The sequence below is a fragment of the Odocoileus virginianus genome, chromosome 33 (assembly GCF_023699985.2).
Source record: "Odocoileus virginianus isolate 20LAN1187 ecotype Illinois chromosome 33, Ovbor_1.2, whole genome shotgun sequence".
In the NCBI taxonomy this organism is placed as follows: domain Eukaryota; kingdom Metazoa; phylum Chordata; class Mammalia; order Artiodactyla; family Cervidae; genus Odocoileus; species Odocoileus virginianus.
Window position 1 is genome coordinate 34,032,184 of NC_069706.1, and position 21,168 is coordinate 34,053,351.

General features: G+C 48.0%; 1 protein-coding gene and 2 long non-coding RNA genes across 3 annotated transcripts; 2 read left to right on the forward strand and 1 right to left on the reverse strand.

The window, feature by feature from the left end:
- Positions 1–237: 237 nt before the first annotated feature.
- Positions 238–5,469, forward strand: IFT22 (intraflagellar transport 22). Its single transcript, XM_070460285.1, has 5 exons — positions 238–389; positions 2,402–2,478; positions 2,604–2,693; positions 3,539–3,741; positions 4,524–5,469. Exons 1-5 carry the CDS (start codon positions 351–353, stop codon positions 4,670–4,672), a joined length of 558 nt encoding a protein of 185 aa, XP_070316386.1. The 5' UTR covers positions 238–350; the 3' UTR covers positions 4,673–5,469.
- On the reverse strand, positions 4,782–9,343 carry LOC139032713 (uncharacterized). Its single transcript, XR_011485290.1, has 2 exons — positions 9,258–9,343; positions 4,782–4,912 (listed from the first exon to the last, which is right to left on the reverse strand). It is a non-coding gene; the product is annotated as an uncharacterized lncRNA (long non-coding RNA).
- On the forward strand, positions 9,182–20,851 carry LOC110132152 (uncharacterized). The gene is made up of 4 exons (XR_011485289.1): positions 9,182–9,237; positions 9,322–9,788; positions 11,245–11,523; positions 15,309–20,851. It is a non-coding gene; the product is annotated as an uncharacterized lncRNA (long non-coding RNA).
- The last annotated feature ends 317 nt before the right edge of the window (positions 20,852–21,168 follow it).

Below are 21,168 nucleotides of genomic sequence, written 5' to 3' on the forward strand. Positions count from 1 at the left end.
CCTGCAGTCGATCTCCTCCCCACAAAGAGAGGTCAGACTCGCAAGCTCTACGGGCTTCCCCACTCAGAAGCGAATCTGCATCCGGATTTTCTGCTTTTCTTCTACCTTCTTGCCTTGCTGCCCACTTCGAACCCAAAGCCCACGCCTCGCATCAAGCTGGCGGCATACCACCCCAGAGCCCTCTGGGAGCCCGGCCCCCCGGTCCCCGGCAAGAACCCGCCCACTCCCGTCGGCCCCCGCGGCCGCTCCCGTCTCCTTGGGAACGAAGGTAGCCAACCCGCGAGGTGACTTCCGCTCCGCCCAGACTACGGCGCGGGCTCGAGCGGCGCCTGAGTGGGCCCCGGAAAGAGATGCTGAAGGCGAAGATCCTCTTTGTGGGGCCCTGCGAGGTGAGGCCGGGGCCGGCGGTGCGGCAAGCAGGGCCTGGGGTGGGGGGCGGGGGTGGGGGTGCGGGCACGGGGTGGCCCCCGGGGTTGTGCCTGGCACCCGGAGCCCCCCAGTAGCTGGGAGCCCATGCCCACCGCGCCCACCCTGGTGTGTGCTGCTGGCTTCACCAGGAATTCGGCGTTCCCAGGCCTTGACCCTGTTGGACTGAGGCCCAAAGGCCCATGGTAGTGAGTGGCGTTTGTGATCAGAGCCTAGATCTCACGACTTTCCTTTGCGCCTGTGGCTTTCCCTAATGAAATACATCAGCGGAGCAAGAAAACCTGGAGGAAGGACTGAACCATTACCTGGTCTTGGAACAATTAACCTTTAACGTGGGTGGTGATGGCGGGGGTAAATCTATGTGTAGGTCACGTCGTACACAAGAATAAAATTAAGATGGACTGAAACGCTAAATGTGTAAAACAACTGTGGAAGTTGTAAATAAATAACTCTCCAACTTCAGCACCCGTCAAAATTGCCTGGTAGGCCTGTTACAAGTACAACTTGCTGATCCTACCCCAGAGTTTTGATTCAGTAGGTCTGGGAGGGACTTGAGAATTTGTATTTTGTCCATGCGGGTTGTCAAGGGACCACTCGCTGGGAACCATGGTAGTAGATGAATATATGGAAAGACATGTTTTTAATCTGGAGTCAGGGAAGGTTGTCTTAAACACAACACAAACATGAAGAAACTGTAGAAGAAATGACAGCAAAGTTAAAGCCAGGGGAACATATTAGCAAAATGCTTGACAAAAAAAACAGGAAAGTTTAGGAATCAGTAAAGAAAGTAAGAAGCAACGCAATAGATAATCTAGCAAAGTCTGTGTATAAGAAATACAACTGACCGAGAAGTATGAAAAGACTTCAGAGTCACAGGAACACAAAACAAAAAGATGACACTCGTTTGCCCATCGGCCTCCCCAGGTAGTGCCAGTGGTAAAGAACCTGCCTGCTCATGCAGGTTTGATCCCTGGGTCAGGAAGATCCCGTGGAGAAGGGCTTGACAACCCACTCCAGGATTCTTGCCGGTAGAATCACCATGGACAGAGGAGCCTGGTGGGTTCCAGTCCATGGGGTCGCAGGGAGTCGGACATAAATGAAGCAACCGAGCACACAGGCATGCAGCATGCAATCTTAGGATGCTTTGAGAGAAAGGAGTATTCTAGGATTCTGTGGATGTGACTATAAATTGATAACACCTTTTTTTTTCTGAGATCAAATTATTAAGGTTTAAAACGTGCATAGCTTATAGTGTAGTAGTTACATTTCTCAATCTCTGAAACTAAAGATCCATCCACATTCCCCATGAGTCTATACAATATTGAACAGGTGGAAACACCCCAGGTGCCCATCAATCAGAGAATGTCTAAATAAACTAAGGTACATTCTTACTTTGGAAGATACTGCAAGAGTGAAACAAAATAAGGCAAATAAACTGACACAGAGAACTCTCCAAGACATCAACTATTAAATAGGCAGGTCACAACATATGCTCAGAATTATGAAAAGCAAAACAAGCATAGATATATCTTTTTTTAAAGGAAATTCCCAAACATATACAAGGGGAGAAAGAAGGACGAATCCTAGTACCCATCATCTCGCTTCAACAACAAAATATCTTTCTGCATTTATGTATCTCCTCCCTTGCTGCTCTTCAAATCTACCAGCCTTTCTATTCCTTAAACGTGTCACATCCATTCCTGCCCTGGTGCCTTTAAACTAGCTATTCCCCCTGCTTGGAAGTGAGTAAAGTCACCTAGCAGCAGAGCCAGCACTGAAATCTGTGCTCCCCACGACCCAGAGTGGGCACAGCACCCAACCAGAGAGAACCCCTTGCGCTGGGTGATCTCAGGGTGGCCGTGGCCTCTACTCCATCCCACCTGGGTCCAGCCTGGCTTTTGGAGGCCTTGCTTGTGGTTGACTTTTCTGCTCTTCTTTTACTGTCCAAGATCTTTTACTGTCTTTGTTTTCATAGAGTGGAAAAACCGTGTTGGCCAACTTTCTGACAGAATCTTCTGACATCACTGAGTACAACCCAACCCAAGGAGTGAGGTGAGCCCTGACAAACCCATGTCCCAGAGTCCCTGCTCCTCACTCGCCTCCTGACTTTGATGCCAGTGGCATCCCCAAAGCACAGTGTTTCCTAAGGAGAGGTGCTGCTCTTGTTTTATCTTTAGGATCCTGGAATTCGAGAACCCACAAATTACCAGCAACAACAAAGGCACGGGGTGTGAATTTGAGCTCTGGGATTGTGGCGGCGATCCAAAGTACGTTTCCTTTAGAGCACTGGCTCCATCAAATGATTCAAAAATCAGCTGCCCACCAGGCACCTTGGACTGAGGCCTAGCACCCTTCCTAACATGTGTCTGGTGCTTGATCAATGACTGGTAACATGCATTGCTCTTGAAATGTCAGTGACAGGGTTATGATACAGTGAGAAGTCATCTATCCATGATTAGTTGTTAGACATTATTTTCAAAGTCCATGATTAGAAACTCAAACTGCTGTTTATATGTGGAATCTTACCAAAAAAAAAAAAAGTACAAATGAACTTATTTACAAAATAGAATCACATATGTAAAAAAACAAACTTATGGTTAGCAGGTGGGGAAAGAGTGGTGGATAAGTTGAGAGATGGGGATTGACACACCCACAGTAAAATGGGGCTTCCCAGGTGGCACTAGTGGTAAAGAACCCTCCTGCCAATGCAGGAGACATAAGAGACTCGGGCTCCATCCCTGAGTCGTGAAGACCCCCCTGGAGGAGGGCACAGCAATCCCCTCCACTCTTCTTGCCTGGAGAATCCCATGGACAGAGAAACCTGGCGGGTTACAGTCCATAGGGTCGCAAAGAGTCAGACACGACTACAGCAACTTAACGTGCATATATAAAATAGACCAACTAACAAGGACCTACTGTATTAGCACAGGAAACAATATTCTGTAATGACCTATATGGGAAAAGAATCTAACACAAAGTAGACATATGTATATTTATTACTGATTCACTTCGCTGTACAGCAGAAACTTAACAGTGTAAATTAACTAGACTCTAACAAAACATTAAAAACAAGACACAGAAACCAGAGCCACCTACCTTTCCCCCCATGCAGGTTCGAGTCTTGCTGGCCAGCCCTGATGAAGGACTCTCACGGAGTGGTGATCGTCTTCAATGCTGACATCCCAAGTCACCTGAAGGAAATTGAGATGTGGTATTCCTGCTTCGTCCAGCAGCAGTTCCTACAGAATACTCAGTGTCTGTTAATTGCACACCACAAGCCAGGCTCTGGAAGTGACAAAGAAAACCCAGCTTTGGGTAAGGAGCCAGGAGTTCTGGCTTTTGTCTGAAATGCTCTGGGCATTTGTATGTTGCTTTGTGTCTTGGAAGTCAACAGCTCTGTGCAGTTTGTGAGCACCTACTGTGTCCTAGCCATTTGTCTTTCTCACCATATAAATCAGAATTGCTGGGTTAGTAGATCTACTATACCACCCAGGCCAGGATGCAGACACTGTAAAAGCAGACGGACACTAAGAGGGGGAAAAAACTTGGTTTTAACCCCTCATCCATACTATTGGGGACACTCTTTCCTGACTTGCCTTTAAGCTCCAATCTGCATGTGACAGACCATTAGAGAGGGTGTCAAAGTAATCATGGAAGACAACTCAGAAAATTCAGAAATACCTTCCTCTCTGGTATAAGAACCAAGAAGGCCTGAAAGTGGTTTGCAGAGCTGTGAGCCTATTGCTGGGGGTAGTGAAACCTTTCTCTGTGAAATTGTGTCACAGAGGCCCCACTTTATTTTTGAACTTGGGAAAGTTAAATAAATTAGCTCCTGGAAGACTTAGGTCCTTTGGAGCTAGAAATAGCCCCTCATTTAAAGCTCATGGCCTAGGGACTTCGCTGGTGGTCCAGTGGCTAAGACTCCATGCTCCCAATGCAGAGGGCCCAGGTTCGATGCCTGGTCAGGGAACTAGAGATCCCACATGCCACAAGGAAGATCAAAGATCCCCCACGCTGCAACTAAGACCTGGTGCAGCTAAATAATGTAATTCATTTTTTAAAAGTTTATGCCTAATTACATTATTTTCCTTTTTAAGCACCACCCTTGAACAAGCTGAAGCTGGTACACTCAAATCTTGAGGATGACCCGGAAGAGATCAGGATGGAATTCATAAAGTATTTAAGAAGCATAATCAACTCAGTGTCCGAGAGCAGAGACCGGGAAGAGATGTCCATTATTACCTGACCAGCCTCCATCTGGAAGCTTCCACATCCCAAATGAAGTTAATGTCAGTGCAGAGCCTGAAGTCCATCCACCTAAGAAGGTTCTCGTTGCCCTTTGGCTGTAGAAGGCATTTTCTTTATTTGCCCCAAAGACCAGTCAGCCAGGGAGTTGACTCCATACTATCTGTTCTCCATCCTTAGTTCAGCTGAGAAAATCCTGTTGTTGAATTCTGATTCCTTTGCCCCAGATCTCTCCAAAGAACTGAAAAACCAAAGTGGTTTTTTTTTTTTTTTTTTTTTTTTGCCTCCTTCCGTATGTCACGTCATTAAAGTTGCGGAATTGTACCTGTCATAGCCCAGTGGTATAACCATAGTTTAATTAATGTGGATTGGTTTAAATATGATTTTCATTCCTTAATCTGTACAATTTGCCTAGGGACATTTTAGAAAAATACTAGCATTTAACTTCTCCAAGATTGTATTTTTACTTCAATGTCCTTGCTATCTGGACACCATATCACACTGAATGGTAGAATACATATACAGTCTCTAAAAAGTTTTTTATTTTCTTAGGGGGATTTACTTCTTAAATATTACTTTGTGTAATACCGGGGGAAACTATGTTATACTGTCATAACACCTAATCTATAAAAATGGTTAAAGGAGTTAATGCTCAGAATAACCAAATAATGGCGAGTTTACATCTTATTTGTACCAGTGAGTGTGTTTTAGTGATCTTGGGAATTACTGTTCTTTCATAATTTTTACTTCCTGAATTTTTTAATATAGCCAACCTAAAAATATATTATTAGATCAAAAGTTAAATGTATGTCATTTCAACTCAAAGTAGAAGAAAATTAGAGACACTTAAAAGAGATGAATAAATATGCTTGGCTGTGTTTCACTCTCACAATGAAGAGGGATAAAATGTGGCCATGTGGGTGGGCTGGTTGAGAGAGTGAGATTGGCAGATAATGACAGTTCCAGTAAATCAGGGCTTCCCTAGTGGCTCAGTGGTAAAAAAAAAAATTCCACCTACTAATGCAGGAGATGTGGGTTCGATCCCTGGGTTGGGAAGATCCCCTGGAGAAGGAAATAGCAACTCACTTCAGTATTTTTGCCTGGGAAATCCCATGGACAGAGGAGCCTGGTGGGCTACCGTCCATGGGGGTCACAAAAGAGTCAGACGCGACTTAGCGACTAAACAACAACAACAAAACTTGTAGTAAACTGTCTGGATCATCCGTGAGCACATTTTAAGCCTAGCTTGAATTCCTTCTTCCTGGCCTGCTCTCAGTTGGAACTTTTGCAAGGAACACAAACAGGGGATTACACTAACTCAAACTGTAGTTAAATCTTCTTTACATAACAGCTGCAATAATACTAATTGATCAGAACTTCCCTGAAGGTCCAGTGGTTAAGAAGCCACCTCCCGGTGCAGGGGATGTGGGTTCGATCCCTGGTCAGGGAACTAAGCCCCAGGTGCCGCCACTCAGCCCCACGTGCATCAATGAAAGATCTCCAACTAAGAACTGACATGGCCAAAAATAAATACTGTTAAAAAAAAGATCCCTTTCTCTGTATCACAGATGTGAGGAGCCACAGATGTGTGAAACAGCCTAGACGTGTGGGAGCATCACTCAGTGGGTGGAGAAGGGAGTGTGTGAGTGAGATGGAGTGTGTGGAAGTGGCTGGGTGTGCGTGTGTGGGTGAGCAGACAAGGGGTCAGATGGAGACGGGATTCTCAGACCTGACCAAGGAGTCAGGCTTTGAGGCACCGCTGAAGGGTGCTCACTGCAGATCGATGTAGGATCTCCATGGTAGAAAAGCCCCTCTGACCACAGCAGGGGGGCTGCATCAGAAGGCAGACAAGTGTAGAGGTGGCTGCCGTCACTCCAGTCTTTAAGGCCAGCATCTGCAAATCTCTCTCTGCTCCTTCTTCACATCGCCTAATACCCTGTGTACCTGACTCAGATCTCCCTCTACCGCACTCTTATTAGGACACTTATAATTGCATTTAGGGCCCACCCATGAAATTCAGGATAATCTCCCCATCTAAAGATCCTTAATTTAGTCACATCTACAAAGATGCTTTTTCCAAGTAAAGTATCATTTACAGGATATGTGCATTACAGGGAATCACGCCTGATATTTTGGGGGCCATTACTCAGCCTACCACATATGCTGTTCACTGAGGCATTATGGGAGCTTCCTGGTGGCTCAGATGGTAGAGAATCGCCTGCAATGCAGGAGACCCAGGTTCGATCCTTAGGTCTGGAAGATCCCCTGGAGAAGGGCACGGCAACCCACTCCAGTATTCTTATCTGGAAAAATCCTAGGGACAGAGGAGCCTGGCGGACTACAGTCCATGGGGCCACACAGAGTTGGACTCGACTGAGTGACTAAAAAGGAGGCATTATGGAAGAAAAGAAGTAGGTTTGGGGGTAGTGGCAAACGACTAGGTCAAGGTGACTCAGCAAGTGACTCAGACCTGGACCCCATGCCCCAACTCTTTCCACTGTCCCGTGGACCTGGGCAGACAAGTTCCACAAGTGGACCTGGCCAAGAGTGCCACCCTTTGAGACTGACTTAGTAAAGCAACAACTACAGCAACAACAGCAGGGCAAACAACCACTTTTGAAGCTAAACCATCCAGAAAATGGTTTGCAAGTATGTGGCACATAGATCTAGCATCATATGTCTTGAAATCAATCAAATGACCGAGTAGCATTCTGAAGCTTTCTCGGTTGTAAAGAAAACTACAACTCACATTGTAACTTGAATGTCCATATCTTGAAATTGTTCAGGAATGTTCCTGGAGATCATTATATGTTTTCTGGAACACCAGAAGACCATTATATCCATAGTGTAGGCTATAATAACAAGTAGAATTTTGCTGACAACAAAAGAACATGTAAAAGTTAATGAGAGCAGTGCTCCGATATCCATGGAAAAGGTAACTGCATTTGCACCACACAAAACCATTCTGAATTATGGTTCTTTTAGATCTTGACTTCAGCCTTCCCCATCTGATTCCTCAGAAGTACATGAACATCTTGGCCTTGTTGTTTAGTTGCTAAGTCATGTCTGACTCTTAGTGACCTGATGATCTGCAGCATGCCAGGCTTCCTGTCCTTCACTATCTCTTAGAGTTTGCTCAAACTTATGTCCATTGAGCCAGTGATGCCATCTGACTGTCTCTTCCTCTGTCACCCCGTTCTCCTTCTGCCCTCAATCTTTCCCAGCATCATCCTGGCCTTGGCTGAAGCTTTTTCAACAAATGTACTCTTTCCTCAGGCAAGAAATGAAGGCGTCTATGTTTTAAAAACCAAAGAAATTAAATAAATGAGGAAGGAGGAAACTCTCTGCTTTTGAATGTTCAGAAGAGATTACATATTTTTGACTGTGACTTCTAAATTGCTTTATCAGGTAAATAGTTCTCTGCGTTTATGATCTGAGCCATTCTTCCTACCAAAGTTAAAAGCTAATGGAAATATTGTGTCTGCCAAGTATTCCCACTTCAAAAGGCAAGTTCTTGGTGCTTTGATGTGAGCAACACCTCATCTGTCATTTTACACCACAGAGTTCATTCCTATCTAGGCTTTCTGATAGCCTTTAAAAGTATGCCTCCTTTTTCTAAAGCCTCAGGCAGATTTACTCCACACTTACAGCTCTTTGGATCAAGCATAAATATAGAACCTAAGACTTTCAAAGTGTTGGGGGTGGGGGGGGCGGAGAAACGCATCTATTTTATATTTAGAGTCTTATCAGAGCTTTGTAAAGTAATTTATGTAAGAACCATCGTGTTGTTTTTTTTTTTTAATAAATCTTATAAATCTTTCAGGTGACTTTATAAGACTTGGAAAAACATCTAGGGGTAAGTTAATCAGATCATGTAATAAAATATTTTGTTTGGAAAAATAAAACTAATTTTATCAACGTATGAAGAACGTGGTTTCTACTGATAGAAAACTACTCAAATACTTTTTTCAAGAATATTTTGCAAAAAAAAAAAAAAAAAATTTGCAAATCCAGCTACTCTTGGAATTTATCACCCTCTTTGGGAGGGCAACTGTTAAAAGCAAAAAAGTTGTGCTCTGCATTAAAAAAAAAAAGTGGCAATGGCTTTAAGATAGCAACACAAATGAGATGAACAATCTAAAGAGAACAGTTCTTATCTATGAGGAGACTTGTGGGAGACAATAGGTGAGAGGTCAAATATATCATGCCAGCCGGTTAACATGGACTTGATTTTATTATCTGTCTAAGAGTCCTAAGCAGAGCAGGGACAATTACTTTGGTGGCCGCGCGGGAAATAGATTTAAGGGTGTGTCTAAAATACAGCACTGAGGGTTGGCACGAAGAGAAAGGGAAAGATTCTGTAAGTATTGGACAGACAAACGTGTTTGAGCGGAAACGGGAGAGGTAGGGAGGACTCAATCCCATAACCTCGGCTGTAGGTGCTCCAGGTAGTGGCTGTTAATCAATGACTACATTTCCCATAGCCCTTAGGGCAGCACCGCCTACACTTCCCAGAGGGCTGTGCGACGCCCGCGTTGACCCTGAGCATCCGGGGACACTAAAAAGGTAAACAGGAGAGAGTGTACCTTATGTTGCTTTATAACCAGTTTTCCCATCCTCCTCATTTCTTTTGTCCTTATCTGTCTTCAGCTCCTCTGTCCACGGACTTAAGGGCCCCAAATACCCCCGGACCGGTCTCCTTGACAACTCCTTGTTATCTTTTCGGTGGCCCGCGACCGGAAGCGGGGTGTGCCCGGAGACTCCTGGGAAATGTAGTTCAGCCTCCCGACGGCCCAGGCCCAGTCGAATGGTTCTGCCTCCTCGGGCACCAGAACCAAGGGGCGAGGGCGCGTGACCGGCCCGTTCGGAAGCCTCGGAGAGTGGAGGTTCATCTGCACACGATCACCCCCGACGGTTGGTGAACCGACGAGCCCAGCCTGTCTCCGTGGTAACCGGCTGGCCACAGAGAACTGTGGGAAGTGTAGTTGGGCAGGGCCGGCCAGTACTCAAGGTCAGAAGGGTTGCTGTTATACCGCTGGCCACCGCGGGCAGAACGATTTTGCGGCATCCGGGCGACGCCGTCCCGCCGTCACCTTGGCCTCTGATCACCCAGGCAGGTGGGCGGCCGCCCCCTGGGAATAAGTTTGGTTGACATTTGCGGAGACTCACACAGTGGATCATAGTGATGAGAGGGGGGATCCGAGTGGATCAGATTGGAGCCTTTAGAGACAGCATCTAGTCCAAATCTCTTTACTGTTAGAGAAGGGGGTACCCAAGTCCAGAGAGTGTCAAGTGATTTGCCCCGGATCTGCTCGCGCCTTTATTTCCAGCACAAAGCACAGTGCCTGGCACAGAGTTGGCGCTCGAGCGTCTGTTAAGTGTCACTTCGTACTAAGGACAAACTGCTGAAATACTTCAACAAATTACAAGATAAAAATGGAAAAAAAAATTTTTTTAAGAGGGAAGTGAACCTGAAGAGACTGTCAACTAAATGCAACCTGTAGACCTGATTTGGGTCATGATTCTAACAATCAATTGAAGATTTTTTTTTTTTTAATCAAGGAAATGTGAACATGGATGATATTAAGGAATTACTGTTCAAAATTTTTAGTTGTGATAATGCTATTGGGGTTTATGCTTTACAAAGAAAAAGCGTTTTGAAGACACACATGGCAGATCTTATGGGTGAAATGATGCCTGAGGTTTCCTTGAAAACATCAAATGTGGTGGGATAGGGGAGAGTATACAAAAGGAGATTGGCATGATTACTTTCCTCCCAGCTCAGTTGGTAAAGAATCTTCCTGGAATGCAGGAGACCGGGGTTCAATTCCTGGGTTGGGAAGATCCCCTGGAGAAGTGGCTACCCACCCCAATATTCTTGCCTGGAGGATTCCATGGACAGAGGAGCCTCGCAGGCTCTATGTAGTCCACGGGATCACAAGAGGCGGATGTGACTTTGAGACTAAACCACCATATAATTACTGGAGAGGGAGATAGGTCCGGGAGATTACTATTCTGTTATCATATATATTCCCCAAAACATCAGGTGTAATTTAATTTGAATCTACTAGAGATACATATTGAGTTATATATCAGGGGGGAAAAAGATATACTGTCTAAGATTTATTTTTAAAATACTCCATTGGGACTTCCCTATGGAGTTCCCTACTTCCCTGGTCCAGTAGCTAAAACCAGGATCCTAATGCCAGGGGCTCAAGTTCAATCCCTGGTCAGGGAAGTAGATCCCTAAGTTCAAAGCCACAACTAAAACAAATCTCTCATGCTGCAATCAAGATCAAAGATCCTGTGTGCTGCAGCTAAGACCCAGTGCAGCCAAATAAATACTGAAAGGGAAAAAAAAAAATACTACACACACACAAAAGTATGGTGGGGCGAGCTAGAAACAGGAACGGCAGGAAATGAATAGCTACGGAGGTCGGGTGATGGGAACATGAGAGTTTGTTGTAATATTGTACAATAGTCTACAATATTGTATCTCCCACTTGAAAGTGGGATTGAAAATTTCCATAATCAAGGGACTTTTATTTTTTTCAAAAAACTTGTGTATTTCAGAACATTTCTGAAATTAAGCTCATGAAGAGTTTATCTGAAACATAACCCTCCCACGGCACAAGTTAAGCCTCCTTGCGGACTTCTCCAGTCAAGAATGACCCCAGCAATGGCGGGGTCTGTGTCCTTGGCCTCCGCCCAGATCCAGTCCCATAGACCGGCGTCCGGGGAACCTCCCAGAGGGGAGGTTGAGCAGCTGGCCTGCCCCAGAGAAGAGTTTGGAGCAGGAGAGACGAGAGAGGAGCCGGGAAGGTGACCAGAGAGACCAGAACTGCCAGCCAGGTGAGCTGCTTGCCCCCGGCGGGAAAAGGCATCCTAGCAGAGACCCCGTGGATGGAACAGGCGTGGCTCTATAGTTTCTGAGCAGACCCAGCCCTCATCCTGCGTCAGAGCTCACACAGCAGAGAATCCTCTAGGGTGAGCCTGAGGAATATGCGGCCGGGTCACCCAGAACCCGGCGGTCGGGGCCATTGTGAGACCAGACTGGGAGGGTGCGACCCTGACGGGAGAAGGGCAAGCGCCTGAGACAAAGAGAGGGGCAGGCACCCGGAGCCCAGGTCTCTGTGAGCCGAAGGGCTCAGCTAGACAGAAACGGCCGGGCGGGCAGCCCCCAGGCAGCCTGGTCCCCGCGTGGCTCTGTGAGCAGCCACGCTGGCGCCTTGCAGCTGCCGAAAGACACGGGGCTGCCGGGGCAGTGGCTCATCCCCAGGCCACTCGCTCTCACACCGGCCACCTGGCCTCCACTTCAGCCCCCCTCTTGGGGCACTTTTCTGTCACTTCTGCTCTTTTTAAAAACAACAAAATACTTTCCCCCTCCTCTTATCAACAAAAGTAGTACACGTCCAAGTTTTAAAATAGATATAAAGAACATTGAAAACTTTTAGTCACGTATTCCAGAATCACTGGTAACGCTGTCTTTTTTTATGCTTAGAAAATGCTAGAAAGACACTCAGCGTTACCAGTGATTTTAAGCATATATATATATATACACACATTTTATCCACCGTTCATGTTTCTCATTTAAAAAACAAAACAAAAATAAACAAACAAACAAAGGTTTCAGGTGGGAAACTTCCCGGAGTCCCCAGCTCTGTGCCGCCGCCGCGGCCTCGTTTCCGGGCTTCTCCACGGAGAGCCTAGAGCCGGGCCTGTATGGGAACACGGGTGCAGTACCCGCTTCGGCCACAAGAGGGGAGTGCCCACCCACGCACGTCTGCCCGGAAGATCCGCGGGACTCTCAGGTCCGCCCTTCACGCACCAAAGGTTTCCTCCTTGGGATCAAGGCACCAGCACTTAGTTCGAGCTTTATAGCTCACTCTGCTAGCGGCGCCTCTTGGAAAACCTCCTTAGTTAGTGAAGAAAAAGGACAGAACCCACACACCGATTATATCTGCCCTGGTGTGAAGAATCCTTGGACGGCCCTCTCCGGGCTTCCAGGGAAGGGATGGACTAAGACTGCGCAGGGCCTCCCCAGGATTAACATTCTCCGCGGCTTCCTATTGTTCGCTGGGTCCAGTCTGAGCTCCTTCTAGGAGCCCCAGGTGACCTGGTCCCTCCTCGCCTCCCTCCCTCCACGTCAGCTCCTTCCCGTTCTGCTCCTCATCCACAGACCTGCCATCGTGGTTCTCTGGAAGGCGCTCCCCAGCACACACCAGGTTGATACTTATCTTTCAGGTCTTCCCTGACATGTCGCCCCTTCCCAGAAGTCAGCCTCAGTGATGCGAGTCAGGGTCAGGATTCTCCTCTGGGCTCCCCCTTTCAAAACACGTAGCCTGTTGGATCGCCTGCCTCCTTCTAGAAGTCCCATGAGGGCAGGAGTGTGTCCATCTTGCTCACTCACGTCCCTAGCACCGAAGCACAGCACCTGGCCTTCCATAGGGCTCAGTGAAGATTTTCCTAATGGATGAACAGAGGAATGAATGAATGAATGTCTTTCCCTGCCCACTAGAGTCTACAAAAGCCAATGCCCTTCCCTGCTTCCGTCCCCTTTCTTCCTGTTTCACCAGGGGCCTCTCACTGTCCCCGAAGCCTCTGGAAACATTACCCAAGAAACAGTGGTGCTAAAGGACCCTTTCTCTCCCAGTGCTGATGGACAGACAGTGGCATCAGGAGTGAGACAGACCTAGACCGGCTGTGCCGCTTGCTAGCTGTGCACTCATCTTCTTTTCTTTATGAAGGAGAGATCACGGGTCACACAGGCAGGGGTCTCAGAGAAGCACATGCTAGCCTGTCGTGTGGGAGGCAGTCATTAGATTAGAGTTCTTCCTCCTCCCTTCCCAGCACTCTCTCCAAAGCCCCATCTGAAACCCAGGACACAGACACCCCTGCAATCTCGAAGGTGCTCCTGCTTCCCTGGCTCCCCTGTTTCCCTGGGTAGCCCGAGCCCCTTGTGACTGACACTTCCTTTCTCCCCTGTACTTGATCCCAGCACAATGTGCCAGCTACAGAGTTGAGCAGATGCTCGAAAGATATTTGTTGAATGGATGGATGAATGGTTCAGGCACAGCAGCATCCCTGGGGCACATTCGTGAGTTGTCAAAGGTAATGGTGGTCACCGGCCTCTTCGTGGGCAGGTGGGCTCCTGTCCCCTTGGCAACACCAGAGTCAGGTGGGCACATGGCCGACACAAGGCCAGGACTTACCTGCCTGCCGGGAGAGGAAGGAGGCGGGAGTGTGAAGAAACAGGGACACGGAGGCCCTGTGGGAAAGTATACTGCTGAGAGCTCGGGAGCCCCTCTGCTTGTCTCCTGCAAGGCACCAGGTCCCCCAAGGGCAAGTGGACCCCAGGGGCGCAGGCGCATGACCTTGTCACCGAACCGGCCTCCCCCACAGGGTGTTTGCGTTCCTTCCAGGCCAAGCCTGTCATTACATTACAGGTGCTAAAAGTGCAAGTTCCAACAAAATCGTTATCTAAATTGGCCCTTTAACCGTGTTTTTCTCATCCATGACCATTGTATATGACTTGTGCTCTGAGGTACCGCTGACTGTCCTCCCACGGGCCCTGCATGGCCTCCCAGTTTCCCGAGGCCAGAGGACTCCCAACAGTCCCCCTCATTCTCGATGAGCATCTGCCCTCTCTCCAGCCCAAGCCCTCAGGTGATGAATGAGGGCTGATTCCTCCTGAACTGATCATCACCCCCGATTCATCACCTGTGAAAGACTCAGCTCCAGAATGGCTCAGCCAAGTTGTGCTTTCTCAAAGCGCCACTGCGCTAATGAAGATACAGGTTTTTCGGTGTGTTGAGCTCCAGGCTGAGCTCTTTGTTAACGCGCTCTCTGCATCCGTGTCCCCGGCCCTCCCCCGTGAGTTCTCTGATAGCTACTGCCGCTATCAGGAGGATATCAGGAGGATTTTCCTACATTGACGCCATTCATGGGGGAATCTCTCTACTCTGAGTTACAAGATGAATGGAAATTTCCCCGTATTCAGAATGTTCAAAGATTTCCTCTGCCGTGTGAATTCGTTGATCTTCTGCCAGAATCGGATGCAAGTGTTTGGCCACGTGCGTTGTGCCAGGCTTAGAGCCTGTGCTGTCCCAGTGTGCTACCTTCCCCGTGAAGGCTCCAGATCCTGGCCTCTGAGGGGCGGCGGTCCCCCCAGGACAGCCCCCACCATGCTGCTCTGGCAGAATGGCTGGGCATAGGTACCGACAGCACGCCGTGGCCCTGGCCTCACACTGTGATGATGCCGTCGGAAATGAGTGTCAGGCAAACCGAGCTCTGTAGCTCTGTGCCTGCCCGAACCCTTGAGCTTCTGGCTGTTGGGACTACAGCAGCCAGAAGTGGAACCACTGGTTGGATCCTCTGTTTCCCAAGGGGGCAACAGAGGAACTGTGTTTGGAGCACCCGCAGTTCTGGCTCACAAGAAGCTCCCCCAGGAGTGCTTCCCACCCGCCAAACACGGCCCAAAGCCCACCTCTTCCATGAAGGCTTCCTGGGACCCTGCGGGCCTGCAGTTGGGCTCCCAGCCTGCACTCTGCTCCCTGGGTCCACTGGGCCCTGAGCCCCCTCTCACACCCAGCCAAGCTCTGGCCTTTCCTGACCTTCTCATGCATTTTCCTCCTCAGACAGATGTAACGCTCTTTGAGGAAGAACCACCCGGTGTCCCTTGGACTCACAGCACCTCTGAGCGCCGAGGGACTCGGGATGACATGGGGATCAGTGACTGCATACAGATGTGGACGCAGACAGATGGATTTGTGGCTCAGGGTCATCACGCAAGGAGACACGCTTACCCTTGACTGAAGACACGACCTGCCTTCTCGGGGATGGTTGTCGGCCATTCTCTTCCGGGTCACACAGGAGGAAGGTGATCTCATCTTTATTGCCACCTCTTCCCCCACCCCTGACCTGAAAGCCTGATGTCCATAAGGTGGCAAGAGGCCCTTGGCTCTGTCTGGGGGGCACTGCTGGCTGTCATGCATTGTGCTAACCTTGGGAGTGACCTTGATTGGGGAGGTGGGAGCGAGCAAGAAATTAGTGTGTTGGAGAGCTGGCCAGTGTCCCGGTTAAGGATGGCTGGCTCAGGGTCCACCCCAAAGATGAACTTGGAGCTCTTTGAGAGCAAGACCTATGTCTGAAGCATCTCTGTATTCATAGTGCCTCAATTAACACCTGGCACATAGCTGGTATTCATCCGACACTGGGCACTCCTGTAGCTGCCAGCAACCAGAGTTACCAGCAAGGAGGTAACAGGAGAACAGATGTTAGTGACTGTGCTGAAAGGCCCCACCTGTGCTGGCCGCCACAAATGCATCATCCTTTACCATACAGCAGAGTGCTGGGTCCCAAGCACAAAATGCAGGAACATCTCTTGTCTTTTGTTAACTGCAAAATCTGTATCTCCCCTACAAACAAACAAAACAAAACAGGGACAGACTCTGTGTATATATCCATGGATTTATATAGCCATGGCGTGCTCTTCTAAATGTCTTTAAAATCTAGTAAGTTAGAAATGTTGAAAAAAAAAAAAAAAGAAAGAAATGTTGGAGGTGCTAGTCCCTGGATCTGGCATTGCCCATCAGAACTGCGTTTCCTAGAAAGCCAAGGCTACTCTGAACAGCTAAAACTTGAACCCAGGAAAGCCTTGAACCCGGTGAGTAGATCATGGAGCATTAAGGAGAAAAAGGGAGGGTCCTTGCCAGCCGCCTCTTTGCCTGCTTACCAGAGGCTCATGAGCTCACGTGGCGGTCTCTGGGCAGGAGGACAGCTGGTCACTGGGTTTCTGTGCTACTGTCCTGGGAGTTTAGAGCTGGAACGTCACTTGTAGTAGATCTCCAGATACCCTCTCAAATCACTCCTCGAAGGGCCTATCCAAGGAACAAATAGAGTAGGAAGTGATAGAAACAGGCAGAGGAGATTGAAATGGCTAAACCAGGAAAGGCTGTTGGGACAGAGGGGACTGGAGGGACAGGGACTGTAAGCTCTGCGAAGTTAGAGACTCTTAACTCCTGGGGGGCTAGGTGAAAGCTGTTCCAAAGGCCTCTAGGAAATCACTCCAGAAACTAGAAGGAAAGCTGTCAAGTGCTTCATGGGGTGCAAAGTCACCCCCAGCCCCACTCACCACCATGGGGGGCCCCAGTGGAGCTCCCCATCACAACCGCCATGCCACGCAAGCTCTTTTGATGGGTGCCAACCAGCAGGCTCTCCCCTGGGGCTCGGTCCCACCTGAGCATGTGATAGGCTCTGAGGATAGCAGTCACTCACATGCGTTTAGTGCTTTACACACAGGGTCTCATTTAATCCTCCCAACAACCCTTGAAATGGGATGTTTCTATCCTCACGTTACAGATGAAGAAACTAAGACCTAGAGAGGTGCAGTAAACTGCCCAAAAGAAGTAGAGGAGCAAGGCTTAGAATCCAGGTTTTGCACATCCTCATTTTCGTGTTGTGGGATTTTTCATTCCCTTTGCTGGAATCACCAGTCCATTTTCTGTCCCCGTTACGTGGTATCATGTTGAGTTAGTCCTGCTTCTCCAGTCTCTTCCGTGGCCTGCCAGATGCTGCCAGGCCCTATTAAAGCCATGTTCATGAGAAAGCCTGGCTTCCTACTAGCAGTCCCTGGAATTTCTCCTGTGGGAATTCAGGGGATATATCAGGGCAGACTCAAGAAACTGATTATGCTGGTCATTCTGTAAGTCAAGTAACGGGCCCTCAGAGTGAGTGACCTGAACAACTGGATCCGGCTGGGCAGGTTCAGCTGCAGTCACAGGTCAAGGGCCTTGATTCGTCTGCCAACCAGATTCCTCTCTTCTCCACTTGGCATCCACTGAAACGGGACTGAAATGTGCACAATGGCCTTTCCCTCCTGTGTCCACCTGGCGTCTCTCTAGTAGACTGGCCTAATTTCCTTATCTTGTTGCCCTGGGCTCCAGGAGCCACTGTCCACGCCCTCTGTCCTGCCTCACCCCCATACCCCGCCTCGTTCAGCCCAGATGGCTGTGTTGCATCACATGACTCTGCCTCTGTCCTCCTCGCACCACACACACACACACACACACACACACACACTCTCACACACACACACCCACTCACTCACTCATGCAGGTCAGTGACCCAGGATCTGTGTACACTGGTCAACAACTTTTGAAGTCCCCTGACTCAGTGAGTATTTGGAAAGCCAGTCAGGCCAGGCAGATTCCTCTTTTAGGAAATTTGAACCTCCAAATCAGACTGCATAGGCAGTGTGTGACAGGAGGTCGTGAGGGCAACTAGGGCCAGGTGTTGGCTGGAAGTACACTGAGGTGGAAGGTTGGAGATTGAAGAAAGGCAAAACAATACTTAACGTTGGGGGATTAATGAGCCTCTTTGGGAAGAAGATAAAGGATGTCGATTAGAGGCAGGGCTCCAGGAAAGGCAGAGGGAGGAGCCAGCCCTAGAGCCTCCCCAGGGCTCGCCAGGCCCTCCTCGCCCATGTGTATCATTGCAGCAGGCTCCTTACTTAGTCTGTCTGCTGTCTGGCTCAGAATCAGGCATGCGACAGTTCTGCATGGGGAAGTGGCTGGGGGACCTTCTGGGAAGATTTTGCTTCCTGATTAAAGGAGAATGAAGAGGCCCATCTCTTCCTCCTGCTTTGAACAGGGATGTTTGAGATGTGATACTTGGAGCTGTGGCAGCCATTTTGAGACCAGGTGTCAACAAGACCAAGGCAGAAAGCCAACATACCAAGGTTGGCCGAGTAGACAGAAGAAAAAGCCTAGGGCCTCGATGATACCGTTGAGCCACCACACCTATCCTGGAACCACCTACTTCCAGTCTTACTGATCTTTAAATTGAACTGTCTTTATTTTCTAAGCACATTTCTGCTGTTTGCAGCCTAAGGCATTCTTAGCCAATACAGCACTCCTCTGAACTTCCCTGTCATCAACTCCTCAGAGCCCCCACGGCTCTTGGTACAGCTCCAAATGGAAAATCAGCCCAATTTAGCCACTGGAAACCTTAATTGTATGGTAGGAAATACAGGTCAAGATCGGTCATAGCCCACACAGGCAAGCAGCTTGAGCACTTAGTTCTGATTCCCGGAGCCTACAGGGCACTGATGAGGCAAGATAGATTCAGGACAGTTTCAGATGTACGAGCCTGGGTCTTCTAAATTGCGGCTCCACGAGGAACTTTAGAACAAATCAGTGTGGAAGGGGTGGGGGGTGGGTGTTAGTCTCTGGATGCAGAGCCTGAGCATGGGTCAGAAGGCCGTGGCAGAAGGAGAAGCAAGCTGGAATTGGCAAATGGTGAGTTAGGCTGGATGAGTTCTAGAGGAGGCCATTGTCACACGGCAGGGTCTTACGAGCCCCATGTACGAGATGAAGGCAGTGTATGGCAGCCAGAACTTAACTGATGGAAAACCAGGCTTTTTCGTTACTCTCCAGCCATGAAAGTGACATTTCATGTCCTTTGGGGAATAGGGTGCCCTGACGAGGCCACTTCCCGCATTCTCCATGCTTTGTCCCTTTGCCACCTGGCCCTTTTTCCTTTACCTTTCCTTCCTATCTTCTCTAAGCAAAGTCAGGAGCCAGAAACGCACAGGACCTGAATCGCTTCTTCCTCTACTGCGGAATGGATATAGTGCCTAGCAAGGATGTCTCCTAGAAGACTTAGAATCCCAGGCTAGGGATAAGGAGTTTGGTTGGAAGGTGAGAACACAGTTGGTGGATAAGGACTAGATGAACCTTTCTCCTGATCCAATTTTCATCACATAATGTGGTTTTTGTGTTGCTTCAACACAAGAAAATGTGCCTGACCCTTGCTTCATGAAAAGAGGAACTGAACTTAGGAACTCTAGCCCTTCCTCTTTAAATGTCTAGTTTTAAATTTAAAACAAAGTGAAACTGGTATCCTCCTCATGTAGCTGTCAGATGCATTCAGAACTGGAGAAAAATTGGCCTCCCTCTTTTCCCATCTCAAAATAGTCTTCAGCAGTAAAGAGACATGGCCCATAGAAGTTCCTCAAGCTAATGGGGGCCAAACAGGAATGTGTTGCAGTTAGGGTAGAATTTGCAACCTCCAGATCCTGCCAGTAAGCCTCTCCCCCTCAACACAGTCCTTTCACACCCTCCACAATTTATGGAGTCCTGCCCTTGAAGGTTCAGACTAGGCTGACTCTGCTGTTTGCCTGTTGTATTACTTCATTCATTCAGCAAAACTGGACTGAATATCTACCAAGAATAGAAGTTAAGCTTATAAAAGCAAGTTTATAAGCTTATCTTCCTAAGTCATTAGATAGTCTAGAATATATATATATATATATATATATATATATATATATTCTATGAGACAGAGAATGAAATGGAAATCTTGGTTGCAGTGGAAGAATCTATAAAGTTTAAGCCCCTACTTAATGCAATTCACGCTTTAATTGACAATAAACCCTGAGCCCCCTCCCCTCCTCAAAGCTTCCCCATTTATCACTGAAGATTCTCTGAAATCCAATAAGGAAAAGACCTGAAGGCTTTTCCTCATTCTCCACAATCAAGGCTTTTCTCCAGAATGAATTAGTCTGATTACTGGCTAAAAGCTCTCCCACAGTGTTTCCAATGAGAGTGTTTCTTTCCTGTAAATTCTCCAAAGATGCTGCTCCACGTTGGTTCCACTCACAGGCTGCTCTCCAGCGTGAATGAGTGCGGTGTACCCCACACCTCCCCCGGACGGCCTCCCCCATTCAGCACACACGCCTGCTTCCTGTCCCCGTGAATCAGCCCACATTGTCCGAGGCTGGAACTCTGATTGAAGGTTCTTCCTCATCCCTTCTGCTCCCAGGGCTCCTATCCACTCTGAAATCCCAGATGTCTAATTAGCTCTGAGCACCATCTAAAAGCGCTTTCACAGCTATGACGCGCATGTGGTTTTTCTCCAGTGTGAATTCTCTGACGTTGAATGAGCTTTGCTTTTCCCGAAAGCCCTTACAGTTACGGCATTTGTAGAGTTTCTGCTGCATGTGAATTAGCTGGTATCAGGATGCTGCTGGATGCCTCCTGCAAAAGGATTCTCTCCAAGATGAACATCAGAATGTTGGGGAGGTGGGGTGCCCGGAGAAAAGTGGCCTCTGTTTCAAAAGAAAGATGTTTTCTCCAAAATGTGTACTGTAATAAGGAATAAATTCTGAATTCTGTTCTAAGATTTGGCCATACCTATCTTACTTGTGGGTTTTCTCACCTCTTAAAAAATGTGTATGAATTGCAAATGTTCTCATGTTCATCCCATTCATGGGACGGGTTCTCCAGGATGTCTTTGTATTCACAGATACCTCAAAACTCAGACCTGGTCAGTGTCCCCCAGGGACCATCTCGATGCAACTGCCTATGAATCTATGACTGCAGAAAGTTCCCATTCAGGCCAGGTGTTCCTGGTCCCAGGCTCACATTATGAAATTAGAGGAAATGTAAATTTCAGCCATTGTCTCTTAAAATATAAAATTTCTTGGACTGAGAATGA